The sequence below is a fragment of the Ooceraea biroi genome, chromosome 3, assembly GCF_003672135.1.
Source record: "Ooceraea biroi isolate clonal line C1 chromosome 3, Obir_v5.4, whole genome shotgun sequence".
In the NCBI taxonomy this organism is placed as follows: domain Eukaryota; kingdom Metazoa; phylum Arthropoda; class Insecta; order Hymenoptera; family Formicidae; genus Ooceraea; species Ooceraea biroi.
The window spans coordinates 10,797,457-10,818,038 of NC_039508.1; the positions used below are offsets into that span (position 1 = coordinate 10,797,457).

Below are 20,582 nucleotides of genomic sequence, written 5' to 3' on the forward strand. Positions count from 1 at the left end.
TTGCATTATTCAGACGAAATTTATTCTCTTACCTCTATATCTACACCTCCAGTTTTCGCTCTCGTCTGTTCAGAAGACTATTCTGATCCATTTCTTTCATATCCACGCACATAAATTAAGAGATCTCAATTTCGGCATATTTGTTTACCTCGGAGAGGAGTGCACAACTGGACACGATGTGCATGGCACGCACGCACATGCGCGTTCGCGAGCGAGGTGACGCGTCGCGAATGTAAACGGCGCTTGAAGCGACAATTGTCACCCGGACGTGATGTTTGTGCAGTGATTGCACTTTCGTTAACAACAAGATAAGCGGTTGAGACAATCTCGGGCTCACCACCCTTGCATTTATTAACTGCGTCACGCATAACCTCGCGCGTGCCGCGCGCGATCTGATCGCGGCCACATGTCATTACTGCGTATCACTTAAGTTGGACGGCGTCCGAAGTACGTCGCCGTCAATTCGAACGAGCGTCCGAGAGATTCCCGCTAAATTCGCGCCGCGTTCAATCGACATCGGCCGCCCTCGCGACCTTTGTTACCTCCGTATTTTTTAGTTAGTCATCGCGATCTATGCGCTGCACCTGGCGCGGTCGGATGCTGCGTGGTTGAGGCCACCGTCAACATGGTATCGTCGTGGTGCTACCTCGTTCTGCCGGTGGTCGGCCTGTTCATCGGCCTGCTCCGGAAATGCCGGGAGCGCACCTGGGGAAGATGCAGGAGCACCGGCAGCCTGAAGGACCAGGTGTTCCTCGTGACGGGCGCCAACTCCGGTATCGGCAAGGAAACCGTGCGGGAGCTGGCCAGACGGGAAGCCACCGTCATCCTGGCCTGCAGGGACGTGCAGAATGCAAAGAACGTCGTACTTGAGATACGCAACCAGATACTTACTGGCCGACTGGTAATTATGAGAACTGCACGATGAAACATTGAGTGTTTTCATTCTTGCGCTGTACGCGTATGTTCCTGTTAATCTTAATCTATGTGGCAGTGTCTTTAACATATTCCTTCTCTTTTTAATCCTCTTTTTTAATACAGATTCCAATGGAGCTGGATCTGGCGTCTTTCGCGTCAATCAGATGGTTCGCTGAGGAAGTGTTGAGAAATTTCCCAAGGATCGACGTCTTGATCAACAATGCGGGTGTATACGCGTCGCTCAAGGATCACGCGCTGACAAAAGATGGTTTCGAGATTCACTTCGGAGTGAATCACCTGGGCCACTTCTTGCTGACCGATTTACTCCTGGAACGCATGAAGGAGAGCAGTCCTAGCAGGTGAGTCTGGAATGACTTCTCGAATGGATGGAACGACAGAAGGTGGAGCAATGTTAATGCATAATTTTCTTTTTTTATGTAGGATAGTAGTGGTGACGTCCAAGCTTCTGGAGTCTGGAGTAATAGACTTTTCGAATCTGAACGGTGAGAAAGGATTGCCAGCCAAGAGGAGGATGAATCCCGGCTACTGTAACTCGAAACTGGCGAACGCATACTTCGGCGTTGAGCTGGCGAAACGAACAGAAAGTACCAATGTCAACGTGTACATGGTGTGCCCTGGGTTTACCTACACCGGTTTGTTCAGAAACGTGAAGAGAAGTTGGTTCCATTACATTATCTTCTCGCCTTTCGCTCTCATGTTCCTGCGCACTGCAAATCAGGTAGACATCAACCGCGATATTATAATTCATCACGATACATTGAACTGTTTTATTTTATTTTATCTCCATTTACAGGGTGCGCAAACAGTGCTGCACTGTGCAACCGAACCATCATTGTCGAAAGAGAGCGGGCACCTGTATCGCGATTGCAAGCTCTACGTCTCGAAAAAGGATTTCGATCCCGAAGTGGGGGAACACCTGTGGGATATAAGTGAGCAATTGACTGGCATAAAGAAGACGGTGCAATGAACAATTGTAGAATGTACATGAGCATGTCACGTGTACCCACGTGATTTCTCACGTCTATCGTACTTCAAGTGGCCATTCAATATTTATTTTTGTATATAAAGTGAAATAGGATATAGACATAGACATATAATGTGGCGTAGACTTGTTTCTCCAGTTTTACGTATTTAAGGTCGTAGGGGAAGTGTCTCCTTTATACACATTTATTTTAAAATAAGATTTAAAATTTAATTTAAGATTTAAAGAGTATATTTTTCATCGTGATGCATGTATGTTTTTATGCTTGTATAGTCCTTTTCTAGATTTTCTTCACAGATAGAATTGTCTGTTCATCTCGTGTTACATGACAATGTTAAATATCAATTCTCATACTTTAAGGTAGAATGTATGTCTGGAATAAAAATCTACATCATCGTAATGTCCAATAAAAATGAAAAAAAACAAAATCGTTTCTGACTCTATCGTACTGCTCAGCTTTCGATCAAGATCGGTGGAGCCTCGTAGCGGACTCCTCGAGAACTAAAAATGAGTACTTCAAGCGATATCCATAGTCCATTCTTACAACGAGATATTCTTTAATACGCTGATTGGCTAACGAATATATTTTCCTGAATAGTCAACCCAATGGCGAATCAGAAGAAGTTTTTGTTTTTAAGCAATTTGTTAGTAAATGCAAGTTGAAAAATAAAGAGTAAAAAAAGTTTTTGTCTTAAAGTCAGGTAACTGCTGTCCTATCCAAGTTCGATAAATTTCTTTAAAAAATATATTTATGAAGGCGGGGAAGATATATATCAAGAATCGATAATGTGAAGCAGCCTTTGTATTCCTACAGGATAACCGAAAGATCCTTCCTCACGTTGTTTCCTCCGCTTCCTTTTCTTCCTTCGTGCTGGACGGTTGTTGAATTGGATTTCCATTGCAGCCGATTGCATCAGATTTAAACGAGTATTTGTGTGATCTGACGGCGTGCAAACATGAGCTTTACTTTGGGTTTGGTAAGCTTAGATATTTTCTTTATTGTCATTGTCAAACACATGGCATTATTTATCAAATATGCGTGTGCGTACAATTACATGAAGTATTTGAAAAAGTCGATTTTTCTGACAAGGACTGTGAGGTAAAGACGTTGTGTGGAGAATGTTGATTTCACACAATGCGTTATTGCGAAATGCATGTAAAAACACAAAATTAACATGTAATTGTGATATAAGTAAAGATCGATTCGGAAGAAATTAATTGCATTTGTGTGAGAGAAAAGGCATTGCTGCAAAAATTTATTAGAAGAATCATACATTTTAGTCATGAAAATCGTTCTTTTTATAAAAGAACAAGAATGACATTTCTCTTGCGTGGATTGAAAAAAACAAGTGATTTATTTTCAGAGGCAGCCTTGCGAAGAACAAAGAATATCCTCAAATGGGCTGAATAGTCTCACTAGTCCCGAGTTGGAATTGAAAGATCCAACTCCTGACATTCATAAATTGTTTGCACAGTTCAATAAGCGATTCTTTTGGAGCATGTTGACTTACGTTGAAGTTAAATGGAGTAAACGAATGACAAGGTAAATACATTCAGTTTCTATGATTTAGGAATAAGACATTGTAGTGTTACTAACATTTACATGTATTACAAGCAGTACGTTGTAAATAATAATAACATCATTTACAGTTGCGCTGGAATTTGTACATATCACGCGCGTTTTAGACAATGTGTGATTACGCTCAGCGAACCATTACTTAAACTCAGACCTAGGAAAGATCTCGTAGAAACCTTGTTGGTAAGTTTGTCAATACATAAAAGTATATGTACATGTATATAATTTACAGAATCTGCTAATAAAATACTTAAAACATTTTTTTGTATTTAAATTGCAGCACGAAATGATCCATGCTTATTTATTCTTAACAAATAATGATCGTGATAGAGATGGTCACGGTCCTACTTTCTGCAAGCATATGAAGAGGATCAATCGTGAAGCAGGAACCAATATAACGGTAAGTCGATAAATTATTTAAGATACATTCGTAAAATGTAAACTGCACTTATATAATTGTTAAAATGATCAATTATGTGCAATTGAAGGTATGATCTGATGTTTCACTATATTGAATATTATTTAACTACTTCAGCAATTCCGTAATATTAAAGAGAATTTGTCTTATCTGATCATACGAGCAAAGTTTTACACACGGAAAATTAAAGTATATTTCTCTAGCCATCAATTTCGGATAGTGCAGAGTCCTTAAATAGTCTGAAATTCCAGAAATAAATTATGTGCGCAAATTCAGATTGAGTCCAGTCTAAACAAACTGAGAAGGAATATTAAAAATTATCACTTGTACATAATGATACCGTTAAATTTTGTATTTAAAAATTTGCTTTACAATAATGCAATGTATAAAATTATTAAACAGATCTACCACGATTTTCATAATGAAGTAAAACTATATCAGCAACACTGGTGGAAATGCAATGGACTGTGTCGATATAACCCACCGTTCTTTGGCATGGTACGCCGAGCTATGAATCGTGCACCTAGTCGAGCAGATTTCTGGTGGGATGAACATAAGCGGAATTGCGGTGGCGAATTTATAAAGATTAGGGAGCCAGAAAACTATAAATCAAAGAAGGATTCAAAGAAAAATAATAAATCGACAAGTTTACCTACGAGAAAACCAATTTTTGATTGGCTCACAAAGAAACCTCTGCCGGCAAATGTACCAAAGTCTACAGCTCGTAATTCTAAAACATTTAACCAATCGGACAACGATAAGCCTAATACCAGTCAAGGCAATAATAGTACAAATTTATCTAACCGTATGCATGATTTTCTGTCTGGCATTCGTTATCCTGTGCTACCTTCCGACATGATTAAAAATGTGCATGACTCGTCTGGAAGAGTAGAAAAAGCTGGTAAAGATAATATTGCTCCCAAGGATTCCAAGTTTTCTTGTTCCGGCGTTTTGGGAGGCACTCACAGTGGCCAAAGCAATCTCCTGACGAAATTTCAGAATTTAAGTAATGACTCAAGTCGTCTACGTAAATCAGTTAGCACAGCATCATCATCATCATCATCATCGTCGTCGTTGTCGTCGGAATCATCATCTGTCGTACACGGGTCCGCAAGTAATTCAAGTAATTCAAGTACCGGTCAACAAGGAGCCGACATTGTGTTCTGCCCTGTATGCGACTTACCGATAAGTTTAGGAAATATAAACAGGCACATAGATACATGCATCATGAACCACAATTCGTCGCTTATTGACGAGATCAATAATAATGTTAATAACAATAACGGTAGCGAATTAATATTACCCGAATTACACAGAAGATTATCAATGGAACGAGAAGACCATGAGGCAGACTCGACTCGTAAACGCAGAAGATTACACGAACCGAGTGACGTTGAGCGAGTCAACTGTCCTGTCTGTAACAACGTGTTTTCATCTGTGGATATCAATCAGCACCTCGACGAATGCCTGGAGAGAACGGACCGGAGAAATGACAAAGCTCGTGATATCGACATGCCTTCTACTTCTTATGCGGCGGATAACGACAGTGTAATTAGCAGTTCCTACAATTCCAACCTGGATGACGACAGTTTAAACGCGCAAGCTTCCACGAGCACTGCTGGTGCTAGAGGAAGTGACGCAGCGGGTCTCGAACAGAAATGTTTAGTTTGCAACGTAGTACTCGCAGCTGGAGTATCGTTGAACGAGCATCTCGAAGAGTGCATTGGAAATATGTTCGATGACGCAATAGTAATAAATGATGATGGGAACGATGACGATGTTGTACCTGTGACCGATTCGGTGAAGAATAAATATCCCTGCCCCGTATGCATGCAGATGATACCAGAAGACCAGATGAATCAGCATTTAGACAGGTGCCTTAAAGACGAATAAATGAATATGGATACTTGAAGAAAGTTGATCATTACTTGCCTGATTCATAGATCAATAAAGACGAGGTATTTTTTATGCAGTTTTTTCTTTTTTTTGGAGTATCTTTTTAATAACATTTTTTTGGCGTATCTTTTTAATAACACTTTTATATTTATTTTATACAATGGAAAAAGATATTAGGAGCGCATACGTTTTAACATTCTTACACGCATTATTTTAAATTGGATAAGATGGCTCAAAGTATATTATGAGAACAAATATGCGAGAACGAAAAGATATAATAGTAAGCACGATGTAAAATCAATATTGCTGTAATGAGTATATTATTTAATGTGCTCCTATTATACATTTAAATTCTATAATAGACTGATTAGCATATAAGTATCGCGACCTTAATTTGAATATTTAATACCAAGTAAAGTTATCAACTATTTTTTAATAAATAATAAGTAAATGCATCTACGGCTGCAATCAACAAGTCAATTGATTTAAAATACAGTATATTCGTTTGTTGCTCGATAAATTATGTAGTTTATCATAAAGATCGTCAGACGTAATAGCACTGTTGAGATGTTCAGCTTGTATCAATTATTATTACATATGCTTAATAATTAATGCTTATTAATAATAATTTACTATTTATTATTTATAAGCTGTTGCATAGACTGAAGAAAGTTTTAATATCGATTGATTAGTTGAATTCTACGGCCAAAAGCTTACAACTGGGTAGTTTTTTGTACGTCATATATTGTTCTTCTTGAGAAATTAGATATTATTAAAAAACATCAACAAAAAGATTATATCGTGTTAGTTTCGTATATTTCCGTCCGCCAGCATTTTTATCAAACGTTTCGTAATAGTTTGAAAATTGTTAATGCCGTATTATATATACATCTTTTATATAAGAGTAATATTAAAGTTTTTCATACAATCTGTTGACGTTTGAGTGATCGAGTGTACATATTCCACAACTAAATTCTAGCACGTGATTTGGGAAAAAGAGTAGAACTTGCTCTTGCGTCCAATGCATGTACAGAAGTATATTAGGTAACACGATATCAATTGCCTTGTCACTTGTTTTGATCCTACGGAAGATAATTTTTCATTACACGATTCTTTGGTATCACATTTGAAGAGCAAGAGTGAAGTGATTTCATAGTTTGTAATGGGGTTCTCGTTGTTGCGTTATATTCTTTAAATTTAAAGATAAGAGCAAATACCTAATTGATGTTATCTTTACCAATCATGATCATTTTACTCTTGCCCTGAATTTTTTATTTAATATCAGACATTTTTCCTACTTACTTTTTAGTTCCTAGTGTGTGAAACACAAAATTAGATTGCAATTGTAAGTGTGATGTGGCATTGTACAAAGTTGCTTTATCTTTGCCAGCAGTGATCTGTATAGTTCCCGACTCGTCAGTTAAGTTAACATTGATTCCGTGTATACTGTTGGCTGCCGTTAACACAAGTCTGGGATTTTCATCATAACATTGTCCGAGTAGTATCACTTCACTGTTTTCAGCAAAAGTATAAACAACGTTGTGTGTCGATTTTATAGAATTTGATGTTATGATACATGTGCCTGAAAGATATTGAGTAAGCATAACAGAGTTATACCGACAATAATTTTAAGAATAGATTCTAGGAATGTTCCAAAATGCGTTCAAGAAACAACAGTTTCATGAAATTATTAATATACGCGTTTGTACGATCATTCATAATTTAAATATTTAAATAATCTGAATAATAAATTCGCTAGCATAATTACAGAATTGCCATTACATACATTGCATTCGAGCAAATTGTTTTAAAATTTGACATCGAAGTAATGAGCTATATAACGTTACTTACTAGAAAACATTCGGAATAGTGGTAGCTCCATATATTGATGGATTCTCATTCGTGCCAGAAAAGGATTAATGTAGTGTGAATTATAATTGAAAGCGATTTCGTTCTCGTTAACTTGCAGTTTGCCAACGCTTGAATCTTTCGGGAAAGTCGCAGTCATTAAAATCTCGTTGGAGTTTCTCACATTACTGCTATTTCCACCGATCAGATCGTACACAGCTTGCATTCTCCAGATCAACTTGGATAAGCCCTCAGGTAACTGTTCCGTTTCCATCGTAAATATCGAGACATTACATGATTTGTACATCGCTGCAGCGAAGTTGTGTGTAAAATTTCACAAAGTCTTTTCAACTTACATTTTCATACTGCCCGAGAATTTTATATTTCCGTAAAGTTGACAATTCCTTCGATACTTCGTAACAAGAATTCGTGTAAGGGACAAACGTCTTCCCCGTAGATTCCTTCCTGCATTCGTCGTAAGGCCAGCTTGCTCTTTTGCTTTCTTCGAGCTGCTCGCTGCTAATCTCACCGATTAAGTTCAATAATATGGAAGATCCGCTGCATTTTCCTTTCGCAGTATCGGACAGTTCCCAGGCAATATTCAACTTCAGCTGAAGCGAGTCGCTCGGTTCGTTGCTCAAAACTTCCATCCACTGCCACGGCAAGTCTCTCTCGGCCTCTACGCATAACTAAATCAATCAATAAATCAATTTTAGTGTCAGATTGCGCGGTGTCGGTGGCTCAATTTAAAGTCGACTTAAATTTACCTTGAATATGCGTTCACCAGGCGCGAACTTGGATGCTTTAATTTTGAGCACATCCGACAGCCAGTTACTGCGTTCGTACAACGCGGCCAGATTCCACTGGTGAAGAATTTCTGATAATTCTAAATCATAGTGCGCTAAGGAGAACATGTGATGCTTTCCACTTTTGAGGTATTCCAATCTTGTCTAATAAAAAGGCGTCAAGTGTAATGAATCTTTATGTACATATGCATAACTCCTTTTTGATTTGCATAATTATATTGTATTCAATAATATAAATGTGCAATATAATTTAACCTGCGACGGTCCTGATCTGAGTGCCTCGATATAAGCAGCTAATCCACAACTACCCTTTGGTGGCATGTAGGTGAAGTAATCCAAAATATGTAGTCCAATTAAAGGAAACTTCATACTTGGCCAAGTTCTACATAATTCGCGAGGTCGTATAATAATGATAAAACAACATAATATTCTAAATATAAAATAAATACAACTGTACATCATAATGCAAACGATATATTACTTACTGATGATTGCTTTGATGAGAGGACCAAACGTCATTAATTAATGTTCCGTACGACATAGCATTTTCGCAATCAAATACGTTTACTTGAAGCCGACCGCCCAATTCGGGAAGACTAACATTAAGAACATTTATCGTCTGCAATCGAACCAGAAAAAGAAGAATTATAATTATGCAGGAGATTCGAGATACGTAATTCGAGATAATATTCACCTGTGGATTAGAGGGGGAGGACTTTGTAACTGTGTACGACATGGGGCACGAACGACAGACTCGCTCCAACTTGGATCTAACTTTGGCGCCCCTAATACTCGTGACCGTTTTAGCGTGCGTTGCAATCCCTGTCTTACGATGTCCTGTAACGTGATTTTAAAAGTAAGAAGATAAGAAATTAAATTATAAATTATATTCATGAAGATTCCTTGAGCTCTTAAAATCTAGAAACATGTCAAGCTTAACAAGTTGTATGTGTGATTGCAGTGGAATTGTATGTGCATGGTACCTCCTAAAGTATCGTATGAAATAAATGGTCGTTCGTCAAGTCCCATTGTCACATTAATGGGAAGATATCCATGCAGCGACTGAAACCTTTCAGCGCTGTGCCACAAATCAACCAATGGATTGTAATTCTCTATCATTTCGATGCCATGCACAGATGTGCTAGAAAAATATTAAATATCTAAAGAAATCAATTCCTACGGAGACTTGAAAATGTTTCGACATACTTAGAAAAATATTTGTGAAGAACATTTGTAATTAAATGTAATGCATGTAAATGTATATTACCGTAAAATAACGTGATTATTTCGTCCAGGAAAATCGCGCGTGAAGTTTCCTCTCATTGAGAATAAGGACGTTCCAGTCACCGCGAGTCTAACGTTAGTACCAAAATCAGTCACTTGCACCGATTCCATTGTCAACGGCACATTTATGCGTTGTTGATTCACATGGAATTCCATATTCTGATACATATGATATATGTTCTCCGACAACGAAGACAAATCTGGGGGATGCGAACGCATGAGCAACATGTAACGGTATTACAGCTGTGTATTATAAATCATTAGCTTACACTTCAATCCATCGACTATGCTGGTTTCATTCCAATGAACGCACAATACTGTTTTTTCTTGGATACGCGTGATTATTTCTAAGTGCACGGGTCCCTTCCTTCGTTCGTCCAATTTGAATTCTTTCAAGATGTCTCTTATATTTGTCGGATCAAACGAAGTCGTCAGTGAGTGGAAAATGCCTTCTGCTTTGACGTACAGCTAATGTTGCGTAAAAGGATAATTGAATTCATTAATATTCGCGTGTAGGAACATGCGTTTGCTATGCAAATACACTTACAGATACGTGATTAACGTGCGTTCCGCTGCCGTAATTGTTTAAAGTGACATAAAGTACTTCGGGAATATTTGTAGCAGGATTGGCTACGACAATGCCGTTCAACATAGCGCCAAATCTCCTCAAGGAATCCTGATAATCGACTACGTAGTTACCAGTAATAAGATATTTGTCGCTCGGTTTCCGAAGTATGTGGCTGAACTGTGCCGCGATTCTGCCTCTGTAAATGATCCCGAGAACAGCAACGATCGCTATTAGATTGATGTAATATTTTACACAGAATGATCAACGTCTACTTCGATCAAGATCAATTCACCCGCGTGCTTACATGCGCTTGTAACAGGGATACGTGCTGCGTTCCATGGATTTTAGCATGGTGTAAAAGTAATTGTACAGATGTTGACTGGGCTCGCTTTTTATGTACCAATACAGAGAGATCAATCTACTGGGCGTAGGGCTGGAGGCGACTAGCAGAGTCAACGCGGCGACTCTCATCTCCAAATGCTCGGTCCTGTTCATCAAGATCGGCCAGTACACAGGGTAAATCTGCAGCGAGTGATGCAATCGAGCATGACGCGTTGAACGCAAGTGTTACAAGTGTTTGCGTAAAATGCACAACAGGTTGCTAAATGCTTACGACGTCGGGTCTCAAGGGTGCCGTGGGAAGGGAAGCCCAAGCCGCGAGGACTCGGAAATGCCTCGACTCGGCATTGTTGCCGCTGGCTATAGGCTCCAGGAACTCGACGACTCTACCCAGCTGTATGTTCGCCAAACCCTCCAACCAAACCATCTTCTGCCCGTACTGAGTAGTTTCTGTAACACCCATAATGTTCCAGAAGTTGATATGAGCAGTATAAGATTGTTACATGTACACGCTGATAGCAGAATTCCTTTAGATTGCTTTCCTCTCGGTCCATACCTGTGAACCTGTCAAGGTACAGGCGTACATAGTCGTCCAGCATCTCAGGCGGGCAATACACCAGACAAGTCTTGTATATTAGCGTCCCGAACATGAGGATCGCGGTATTTTGCACCTCGGTGGAGACCTTATTCGGCAGGGCAAGGAGCGGCTGCAGGCTCACCAGCAATTCAGTGTCCAGTTTCCTTATGTGAAACGGCAATCGCATGAGAAGCTGGATCGCTGATATATCGGACACCTTGTTGCCTTGTCGGACGAGATCCAGTATGAAGAGCGCGGACTCTTTGCTTCCAACTTGCGGCAGCGTCTCAAGAAACATGTTCCTGTTTCAAAGGAACGTACAATAAATTCATCTGTGAGATTCGTAGAAAATACGATAGCAATTGTATACGTACCGTATCGTTTCTTCCTTGTAACTGGTCCCCGAGATTCGACTGTAGGCTTTTCCTAAATCAGCGCGATCCAACATGCCGAGGTAATAAAGAAGCACGGATATCGTTGTGTTGTGTAAATTATGAACGTCGGTGTCCAATCCGGGATTTTCGAGCCTGTAGCTTAAACGGTCCAACAAATCGCTTATCTGCAACAGATCGGTGAAGATTTAATTGATACAGTAATTGAGACATACAAAGGAAAGATGAACTTACAGATTTGAAGACGAAACTTTTATCCAGAGTACTTCTACCCTGCGTGAGATCCGCTTCCGGTAGCTCGTGTTGAAGAAGTGTACCTCGCAAGTTGTTCGTGATTATTTTTTTCGTTACATCTTTCGTTGAAGATAATTGAATAGTTTGTCTGTGTAAGGTAATGCGCTAGATTATTCAAACGTATCAAAATTACGTTAATAATAATTTATAATTTAGTACTGAACACATACTGAACGAAATGATAGTGTGCCTCGCCCATATTTTGGAAGGGTGTCACATAGATGCTTCCGGATGCGTTAACGGATATGATATTGTGAACGGAACCGTCAGATCTCAATTTATATATCCTCTCGCTACTTTTCAGTATGAGATTCTGAAAGTGTTAAACAACGTAAGATATTAGTTGCCACGTAGCATAAATCTGATAAATTATAGTAATTAAATTAATTATAGTAATTAAATTATAAATTATAGTATAGTAATAATTTAACTTAAAGAAACAAATAGGATATTAATGATGACATACCTGATCCTCATCGGTACACTGTACTTTGGGAACATTAGACCAGTTACGACACGGATGTCCGATACACATTCGAGGATCCAATGATTTTCTTATCACATGCTGATTTTCCTCGCCAGGACTTACAACGTAATCGATATCACACTGCCCGTAGTGATTTATCTGCAAATTATTATTTCCTTTACAAATACGCATATCAATATCATGTTGATATAAAATGTTGAACACTTCAACTTACTTCAGTAGCATGAAATGCGACTTCTTTTTTCAAATTAAGAAGATCCAATTGTAAAATGCCAGCTATGCTTCGTTTTATGTTCGTCGCCCACACAGGTTCCGCCTCGACGCTAAAATTTTCAATGAGTCCTTTATTGTACGATAATTGGAAAGGCTTCAAGAGCTCCAAAGCGTCATCGTAGATATTGATATCTTCACTTGACTCCTTCACATTTCCATTCCACATACTTGTCTTCAATGATTGTAACTGAGAAGAAAAAGAAAAATTACTCAGAATATTTTATATTAAAAAATTTATATGAAGGGAATATGATTTTACATTTTGAATTAAAAGAGAGTGAATATTGAAAAATATACACTTTGAAAATACCTGTACTGTAACATAGTCATCCTCCGCTTGAATCACCAGTTTTCCACGAAGGCTCCATGAAGAAGCTGCATTGGAGGGTACCAGTACACCGGTATTTGATGTAGCATCATAAAAGTACACGTATTCCTTTCCAGATTCAAATAAATTTTGCGCAACATTTCCAGCAATTAAGAGTAAAAGTATGAATAATGTTTTTCCTGTTCCTTGCGCTGGAGTAAATACGAAATTAGAATCTGAAAAAGATTTTCTTTGTCACCTTTGTTATTCTAAATTCTCTGATAAAATGCGTGTTCTGTTCGCACACGGTTCTCTCCGCAATTTTTATCCACTAAAATATATTCTTAAAAAATTATTTCAATTACTTGGATTATTTAAATAACTTTTATGATAGAGCATATTGAAGACCGGCATTTTTCTGACAATCTTGCTATTGTACATTGCTAACAAAAGATTGCGGCAATAAAAAAATTTGAAATAAAATTTTCAAGTTTGATTTATCCTTGTTTAATTGCTTGAACAATATACATGCGTGATTTATACCTGTGATTTCCATAATGTGTAGCATCGTAGCTCGGCGAAAAACAAACTGTGAGTTCATCCAAGTCAAGGAATGACCCTTACCAGTTCTTATCACTGTGACCTATACACACACGACTGTTTAATACATATGTGCAGGAATTATGCTGCTCGACGCATTATCTCCAATCATATGGATTATACGTACATATTATATTATCGCTGACCCTTTTTTTGCTCGCAATATACAAGAGGTATATATGAAATATATACATATCTTGATACGCGCTTTGTCATAAATTGAAGCACGTGTAACAAAACCGTCATATTAAATTTTTTAATTAAGTGCAATTAGAAATAATTGATATTTTATAATTTATACGAAGTATAATTGTCCTTATATAATTATCTTAAATAGGACAAGCGTCCAGCAGTGTAAAAAAAATATAAATCTGGTTAAATTACTTAATAACTTATTCAAATTATTTTATTAATACATTATTTTATTAATTAATAAATTAAAACATTCATTATACATAAAAATGACTTTATAATAAAATAAAATGATAACAGAGGTATCTCAACTAGCTTTGCGTATTATTTTTATTACATTGTTATCATAGAAACGCCTGAAACTTTTTCTAATCGTGGTGAACAGTAATCCTTGAAGAACAAAACTCGAGACCGTCCAACTGCACTATTTACATATTTATTTTTCACTTATTTATTATATACAATCGTGTTTGGAAAGTGTATAATATTTTAGGTGGTCTTACTTGATATTTATTATTATACAAAAACTGCATTGCGTGTGTATCATACATTTAATAATTTACTGTAATGCATCATGTACATGAATCCTGCTGGACTGATGTTATATGTATAAAACTATTAACAGGAGCATATTAGTACTAGAGCAAAGATGTGCGATATTGATATACATAACAGCATATTATAAGGGCTTGATTATTTTCAGGATGGACTTCGCGTATTCCCAGGCTTCACTGCAACAGATAAACTTTATTTTAGGCGCATTCAAAAGTCACTTTACGTGTGAGTTACAATATGAACGATTGATTGATGAACGATTGCGATGAAAGAATATTATTAATAAATACTTACTTATGTGCGGGATTCGCTTGATCCAATTGTTCACTGAGTTGTTGGATGAGGGCGGCAAACATTTTGAGATGTTCTATAGTTTCTCCCTGCAGCCATGTCCTTGGTAGTGTACTCATGATCTAAAATTGATAAATATTTTATTTCTGCAATTGTGTGTGTGTGTGTGTCAAACAGCAAATATATATATATATATGTATATTAATATTAAAATGTAATACCATGTTTGCCTTGAATAAAGCGTCAGTTGGACAGGAAACCCGCAATCCAGCTAATAGATAACGATTCAAAAGCGAGCCCAATGCCAAGTTCTTTAACTGCATATCTCCGAGGAGACCTTGCCAACTTAGCAGATTGCGTAACAACTTAACAGCCATCGCAAATTGCCTTTGGAAAAATTGATGTTTCGTATCCCAAACTCTGAAAATGTTACGTTTATGTTAAAATCGGGGCAAAGATAATACAGTTATGAGAAATATATCAAGGATAAAGTCAGTTATGTACGAGATGTACTCACTGTTTTGGAAAAATAGGTATAAAAACATCGTTCTCTACAGCGGCCTTAATCTTATCTAAAATAGCGTTGAATAATGTTTCTAATTGTTTGCTCGTGTCGTTTAAATTCGGATATTCCTTGATTAAACGATTTATGGTTCCTACGAGGCGTAACGTCTGCGACGTCGACATTGGATCCCATACTTTTTCGATAATCGCTGAAAATTATGAAATAATTTTATTCTTTCGTTGCAATTTTGTAAGTAGCATTAAAATAAATCATAAAAATAACTCTGATATCATCCTTACATGTCAGTTTTGGTATCACGATCTTTTCAATCGTAGACGGCACTAATCTGACATCTGGATCTCGCTTCAATGTCTCCTCCGTTTCTCTGCTGTCTAGAGCATATAGGAGCAACGTGTTGTACCATTTTGTTCTTTCTATATCGGCGCTTTCCTATGAGAACATTTTGATATTAAGTATACACAATTTAATAGTGCGATTTATTATCGATTCATCGATCAAAGTGAATTACGTACCATAATTGGATTCCAAGTTACTAATTGCAATCTGATAATCGGCGAAATAATTTTGGGTAAACATAACGACACGTAGGCTTCCTTGTACGCGTCTATGTCCGTTTCTCTCCACGATTCGAACTTTGAAAGAATACCACGTACCGTACAATACTCTTCCATCACGTCGGAGAATATATCCTGACAATTATTATCAATTTCATCTGTAATGAAGCAGAAAAGACGTTAATCGTAACGGAAAAGAATTACTTCGGACAGGAATGGAGATGTAAAACTTACCTTTCGCTTGCTTAAATGCAAGATTTTGCTGTTCAGTAACCTCATCGTCACTGGACATGCCATCGATATGTTTCGGTATGTTCGAAGCCAATTCTCTCGCTCTCCTGCGACGAGCTCTCCTACCCTCTCTCTCTGTAGCTCGTCGTACGTGAGCCTCCACTTCCGGTCCTCTTCGCACTGCTTGACCTCCTGTAAGGCGAATCGAGAATTACGGAATTTGCTGCGAAGCATGAATCGTGGAAGTACACTATTATTACGTGACTATGTACTGACTTGCTGCGGTAGTTATCTCTTCTGCCTGATCCCTCGTATCCTGCCGTCTGCGTTCCATCAATTCGGTCGAGCGATCACCGTACAGATTTAACCAGTGTTGCTCCACTTCGATAACCAGGGGAAGCTAACAAAAGAAGTAAATCAGTTAAATCAGTGAACAGATTCCATTACGAAAAATCGATGAAGCATGATTTTGCGACACTGTTGTGATGATGATAATGCTCAACTTGCTTCGTGTACAATACGGAACTTTATTTTACTCGGAAAATCGTTTGATCGATATTGTTTATATATTAATGGTAAATAGGTATCAATTTACTTACCATAATCAAATTAATACGTATTATTCGCTCATAAATGTGTAACGGATTTTATATTAAGTGAGCATACACATGCATTTTTATGAGATACGTGTGTAAATATTTAATACAGAGAAGATAATGACCCCCGGCAATGGTATGTGATGTAATGTATACACATTTTGTAAAAATGTCTTTTAAAACTTTATCAATGAATTTATCTTACTTAACAATGTTCAAAAGAATGTAAGAATAGAAATTATAAAGAATCATTGAAGATAAATATTTCAATTATAAAAAAAGACAATTTTATCTTGACGAATTTTAGCTGAATTTTACATTTTTCATCACTCACTTCGAAAATTGATGTAATTAAAAGAGTAAGCAAACAAAGTGTCTCTTGGATTTTCATTTTAATTTCATTTTGAATTTTCTATGGTATTCACCATACCATTTCATATTTGTGAAATGAAGTGTATACATCACTATAGTAATTGGAAACGCGATAACATCATCGTTACGTCGAATAATCCAGTCCATATTTTGTGTGGAGATTTTTTAGCGAAACCTGACACGATAAGTACGGATAGCATGGCAAGGTAAAATCGTAAACGAGGTTGGTTAAGATTGCTGGTACTTTACTGGGGCTGAAGAATCTTTGCCAGCCGCATACTTGTATGATAAACCCCAGTGCACTTAAATCAAACGTGACAGCGTATCAACCCACCTTCTCATCAAGACACTCTACCAAGTCAGTGACATACCCACGCAACTCTTGGTAATATCTGAAGCGTTGTGCGAAGTGCGGCGTACGGACTTCGCCTTCTTCCAGTTCTTTCATGGTTTGCTGTAATTCTTGCTCTAAGTGCTCCTGATCTTGCTCATGTCGTTTATGCACCTCTTTCAAACTGTCCAACCTTTAAGTAATAAAAAGCATTTATGTAAGCCGGCTTGCTCGTAGATTCATTCCATATAGATAAGATCCAAGACGCTGTACGCTAGAAGAAAAGTTAAGAAACCTTGCACGCATCCGGCTCACGACTTCCTGCGGTGTGACCGGCACGATCTTTGTCGGATCTGGCGGCTGAATGGACGGTGGCGGCGGTGGCGCAGGCATTAACACCATTTCCAGAGGTACACCGGTCCCCATCATCTCATTAACATTCATACCCATCGTGTAGTGCTGTTGCAACATCGAATCTTGCTGCGCCGCTGCAATCTGCAAACGCGAGAATCGTTTCGTTGAAGACGCTTCTCACACTTCGAATCTCGGTATATCGATGAAGAACCACATTCTTACCTGGGCACCGGTCACACCTTTCCGAATCTGCTGAGCTTCCCACTCCTCCTCCTCGTTATCGTGCTCACTCTCATTATCTGAAACTGAATGAAATTTCGGATTCTCGATTTTTTTCCTCGCTTCAAGTATCTCCAAGTTGATCATCGAGTCTAAGAGAGACGCACATTTCATTGGAGCTTGAGAGGCAAGGAACGCTTCTCTCCTCTTTTCTTTATCACGTGCCTCCGTGTTGACGGTCATATCCAGTCGGTCTTGGGAATCATCGTCGTCACTACGATCGTGATCCTCCTCCCGTATTAATCTCGACTTGCTCTTGTCATCGCTACGAGGTAAACATTTATTGTATTAATAAATAAGCCATTAACGTGACACATACATTATATTAAACAATTCTGTTAGATATAGACGCGTTACCTCGGTTCTTCTATAGGAATGTAATCGGTTCCCAATTCTCTAGCTTTCTGTCTACGTTTTCGCGCTGCGTGGATCATAGCAGCGTCCGGTATACATCCACCTAAATAATATTAATAATTAATAATTATTATACTGGATATCTTGGATTTCTATCGATAATAATATGATATATGTGACTTGTAATGTTATTTAGCTTACTATATCAGCTGAAAATAAAATATATTTTTATTACATACGTTTACAGCAGTTTTAATTATGTAAATGTTACATGAGGATTACGTACTTTCGAGAAGTATCTTCATAGTTTCAGCTTTATCTGTATTTTTGCGAAATTTGTGACTGGAAGGCTCATCTTCCTCTTCACCTGATGTATAGTCATCCATTCCTGCTGCCAATGCAGCCCGTCCATTTAAAATCAGAGGTCCTGTGTTTTTTATTTTAACCTAGCAATGAAGATTATGCATCGTTTAGTAAAGATACAGAGTGAAAGACTGGAAATTTACAGAACTTATAAAAATATATATCATACAAGTTAGAGAAATGTTTTTTTACAAAAAGAATTATTAAACAACAGCTTTGATGTACATTTTGATGAAATTAATGCACAAGTATTACTATCAATATAGAAAAGTAACACAATAATGCAAGATACCATATAAGTCCATTAATAATTATGTTAATTAATAATAAAAGAATCAGCTTACTGCAAGATGTAACATTTAGGTAATTAAATAATTTAAGAAACACTCATAATGAAACATTTATGCCTAGAAAATTATCTAGACTTCTAGATGCTATAGATGATAAGACAAAAGTAAGATTTGATGAATAATAACATATTCCAAATAACTGCCATATATTAATCTGAATCTGTACAAATGCAATAATTAAAAAAAGGAGCACTTGCATTTCCAAATAAAATAAAAGATATATGAGTGTATCAATTTGTAAGAATGTACAGTGTAAAATCATTGTGGTATAAAAATTGACATTCAAACAATGTATATATAATATATATATATATGTATATATGCGTCTTCTCCCTGTACTCCCACAGTTGTTCCAAATCTTGAAACATTAGTCAATACATTGGGGAGAGATGAGAAAAGATCTTCTATATTAAATGATAAGTTACTTAAATTGAAGAAATGCTAATAATAATAAAACATCATAGAGATAGCTTACTACTAGATCATCTGTCTTTATTTCTAAATCTTTTTCCTGCTTAATGGATTTATTCGCTTGTTCAGTGTCCACTTGCATTTTCTCTTCACCTTTCTTTTTTCTCCTCTCCTGATCTAGCTGTTTCATCAGTTTTTTGCTCCTCGACGATTTCTTCACTATAAAAACTTCTCCGTCGTCACCTGCAATTCATTGTTAACTTAGGTCTCGTTTACGTAGAGAGCGTTTCCGATCTCTACGATATATACAACTTGGCAACGGATTTAGCAGAAACGGCATCTGCAAAACGCAGTGAAAAACGTTAAAACGTTGCCTGCATCGCTCTCGTTACCACCACGGAGATGCCCCTGAAGCAGTCTCGCTCCGCAAACCAGACGTGTTACATTTACACAAGATTGCAAGATCAGATACGCGGGAAGGCAGGTTAATCATACACGCGATAATTTATACGGAACGTGTGTGTTAATCAGCGTGCGTATGCCTGTGTGTGTGTATGTGTGTGTGTGTACGTGTGCCTGCATACCTTGTTCCAGTTCCTCTCCGAAACTGAGGCGCGTCTGCTTTGGCTTATCCTTCTTCTTCGTCTTAACTTTGACTGGCTGAGCGTCCTCCACCTCCATTCTGTTCTCATTATCTTCATCCTCATCGTCGAAAGGACGTCGGCGTATGTTTCGCTTCGGCTTGTTGAACAGTGACATCGTTTATCGTCGTCGTTTACCACATCAATCTCTCGTCCCTCGGAGGAAACCGTGCCTAGCCGCTCGCTCTACGCGTGCTCGAGATCCGACCGTTACAGGCTTAGTCAGTTACACGATACGGAGAAACGGGGGTACGTGCCGCATCCGGCGGCTACGTACTCACTCTCGCGCGAGAACGTTCGCGGTGACTTCCCGTATTCGCGTATTAAAGGACGTGCCGCTCGCGAAACTGCAAAACGATACAAACACTCGTCGGGCAGTTGGAAAAACTGGACGGAACGATACGGTTAATCATGGAGTGCGACGACGTGAGAAGAGCCGGCGGTCGCGGTTCACGGCGCGGTTCGCGTCCCTCTACAGCGACATCTTCGCGCGAGGACGCCCTCGCGGCGAATGTTGAGAACGCAGTTTGAAGTTGCTCCTTTCGACTGCGCATGAGGCGCGCATGCGCGTTAGCTGGTTCATTGGCTAGAGCCAATCA

The 20,582-nt window shown here is 38.1% G+C and overlaps 4 protein-coding genes across 5 annotated transcripts; 2 read left to right on the plus strand and 2 right to left on the minus strand.

Annotated features, from left to right (window-relative positions):
- Positions 1-208: 208 nt before the first annotated feature.
- On the plus strand, positions 209-2,341 carry LOC105276949 (retinol dehydrogenase 12). The gene is made up of 4 exons (XM_011335013.3): positions 209-901; positions 1,039-1,274; positions 1,357-1,654; positions 1,730-2,341. The coding sequence occupies exons 1-4, from the start codon at positions 626-628 to the stop codon at positions 1,901-1,903; spliced, it is 984 nt and encodes a 327-aa protein (XP_011333315.1). The 5' UTR covers positions 209-625; the 3' UTR covers positions 1,904-2,341.
- Positions 2,342-2,442: 101 nt separating this feature from the next.
- On the plus strand, positions 2,443-5,877 carry LOC105276950 (sprT-like domain-containing protein Spartan). Its single transcript, XM_011335014.2, has 5 exons — positions 2,443-2,895; positions 3,283-3,461; positions 3,569-3,677; positions 3,775-3,894; positions 4,315-5,877. Exons 1-5 carry the CDS (start codon positions 2,875-2,877, stop codon positions 5,803-5,805), a joined length of 1,920 nt encoding a protein of 639 aa, XP_011333316.2. The 5' UTR covers positions 2,443-2,874; the 3' UTR covers positions 5,806-5,877.
- Positions 5,878-6,535: 658 nt separating this feature from the next.
- Positions 6,536-13,952, minus strand: LOC105276951. Its single transcript, XM_011335015.3, has 22 exons — positions 13,527-13,952; positions 12,987-13,219; positions 12,618-12,863; positions 12,383-12,541; positions 12,087-12,229; positions 11,857-12,004; positions 11,605-11,789; positions 11,210-11,532; positions 10,928-11,103; positions 10,619-10,836; positions 10,294-10,510; positions 10,016-10,214; positions 9,730-9,946; positions 9,446-9,603; positions 9,157-9,299; positions 8,948-9,081; positions 8,718-8,844; positions 8,424-8,606; positions 8,013-8,345; positions 7,660-7,915; positions 7,111-7,390; positions 6,536-6,890 (listed from the first exon to the last, which is right to left on the minus strand). Exons 1-22 carry the CDS (start codon positions 13,582-13,584, stop codon positions 6,719-6,721), a joined length of 4,308 nt encoding a protein of 1,435 aa, XP_011333317.2. The 5' UTR covers positions 13,585-13,952; the 3' UTR covers positions 6,536-6,718.
- A 317-nt stretch (positions 13,953-14,269) lies between these two features.
- LOC105276952 (PAX3- and PAX7-binding protein 1) lies at positions 14,270-20,533 on the minus strand. 2 transcript variants are annotated; one of them, XM_026968172.1, is made up of 16 exons: positions 19,927-20,533; positions 19,407-19,585; positions 18,505-18,664; positions 18,222-18,321; positions 17,972-18,129; positions 17,808-17,890; positions 17,527-17,726; positions 17,235-17,424; positions 16,209-16,332; positions 15,936-16,124; positions 15,660-15,859; positions 15,426-15,576; positions 15,139-15,334; positions 14,843-15,041; positions 14,625-14,743; positions 14,270-14,506 (listed from the first exon to the last, which is right to left on the minus strand). In XM_026968172.1, exons 1-16 carry the CDS (start codon positions 20,099-20,101, stop codon positions 14,455-14,457), a joined length of 2,475 nt encoding a protein of 824 aa, XP_026823973.1. In that variant the 5' UTR covers positions 20,102-20,533; the 3' UTR covers positions 14,270-14,454. The 2 variants fall into 2 exon arrangements, with proteins under 2 accessions (XP_026823973.1, XP_026823974.1); XM_026968173.1 differs by lacking the exon at positions 19,927-20,533 and having other exon boundaries at positions 19,496-19,585.
- Positions 20,534-20,582: the final 49 nt, after the last annotated feature.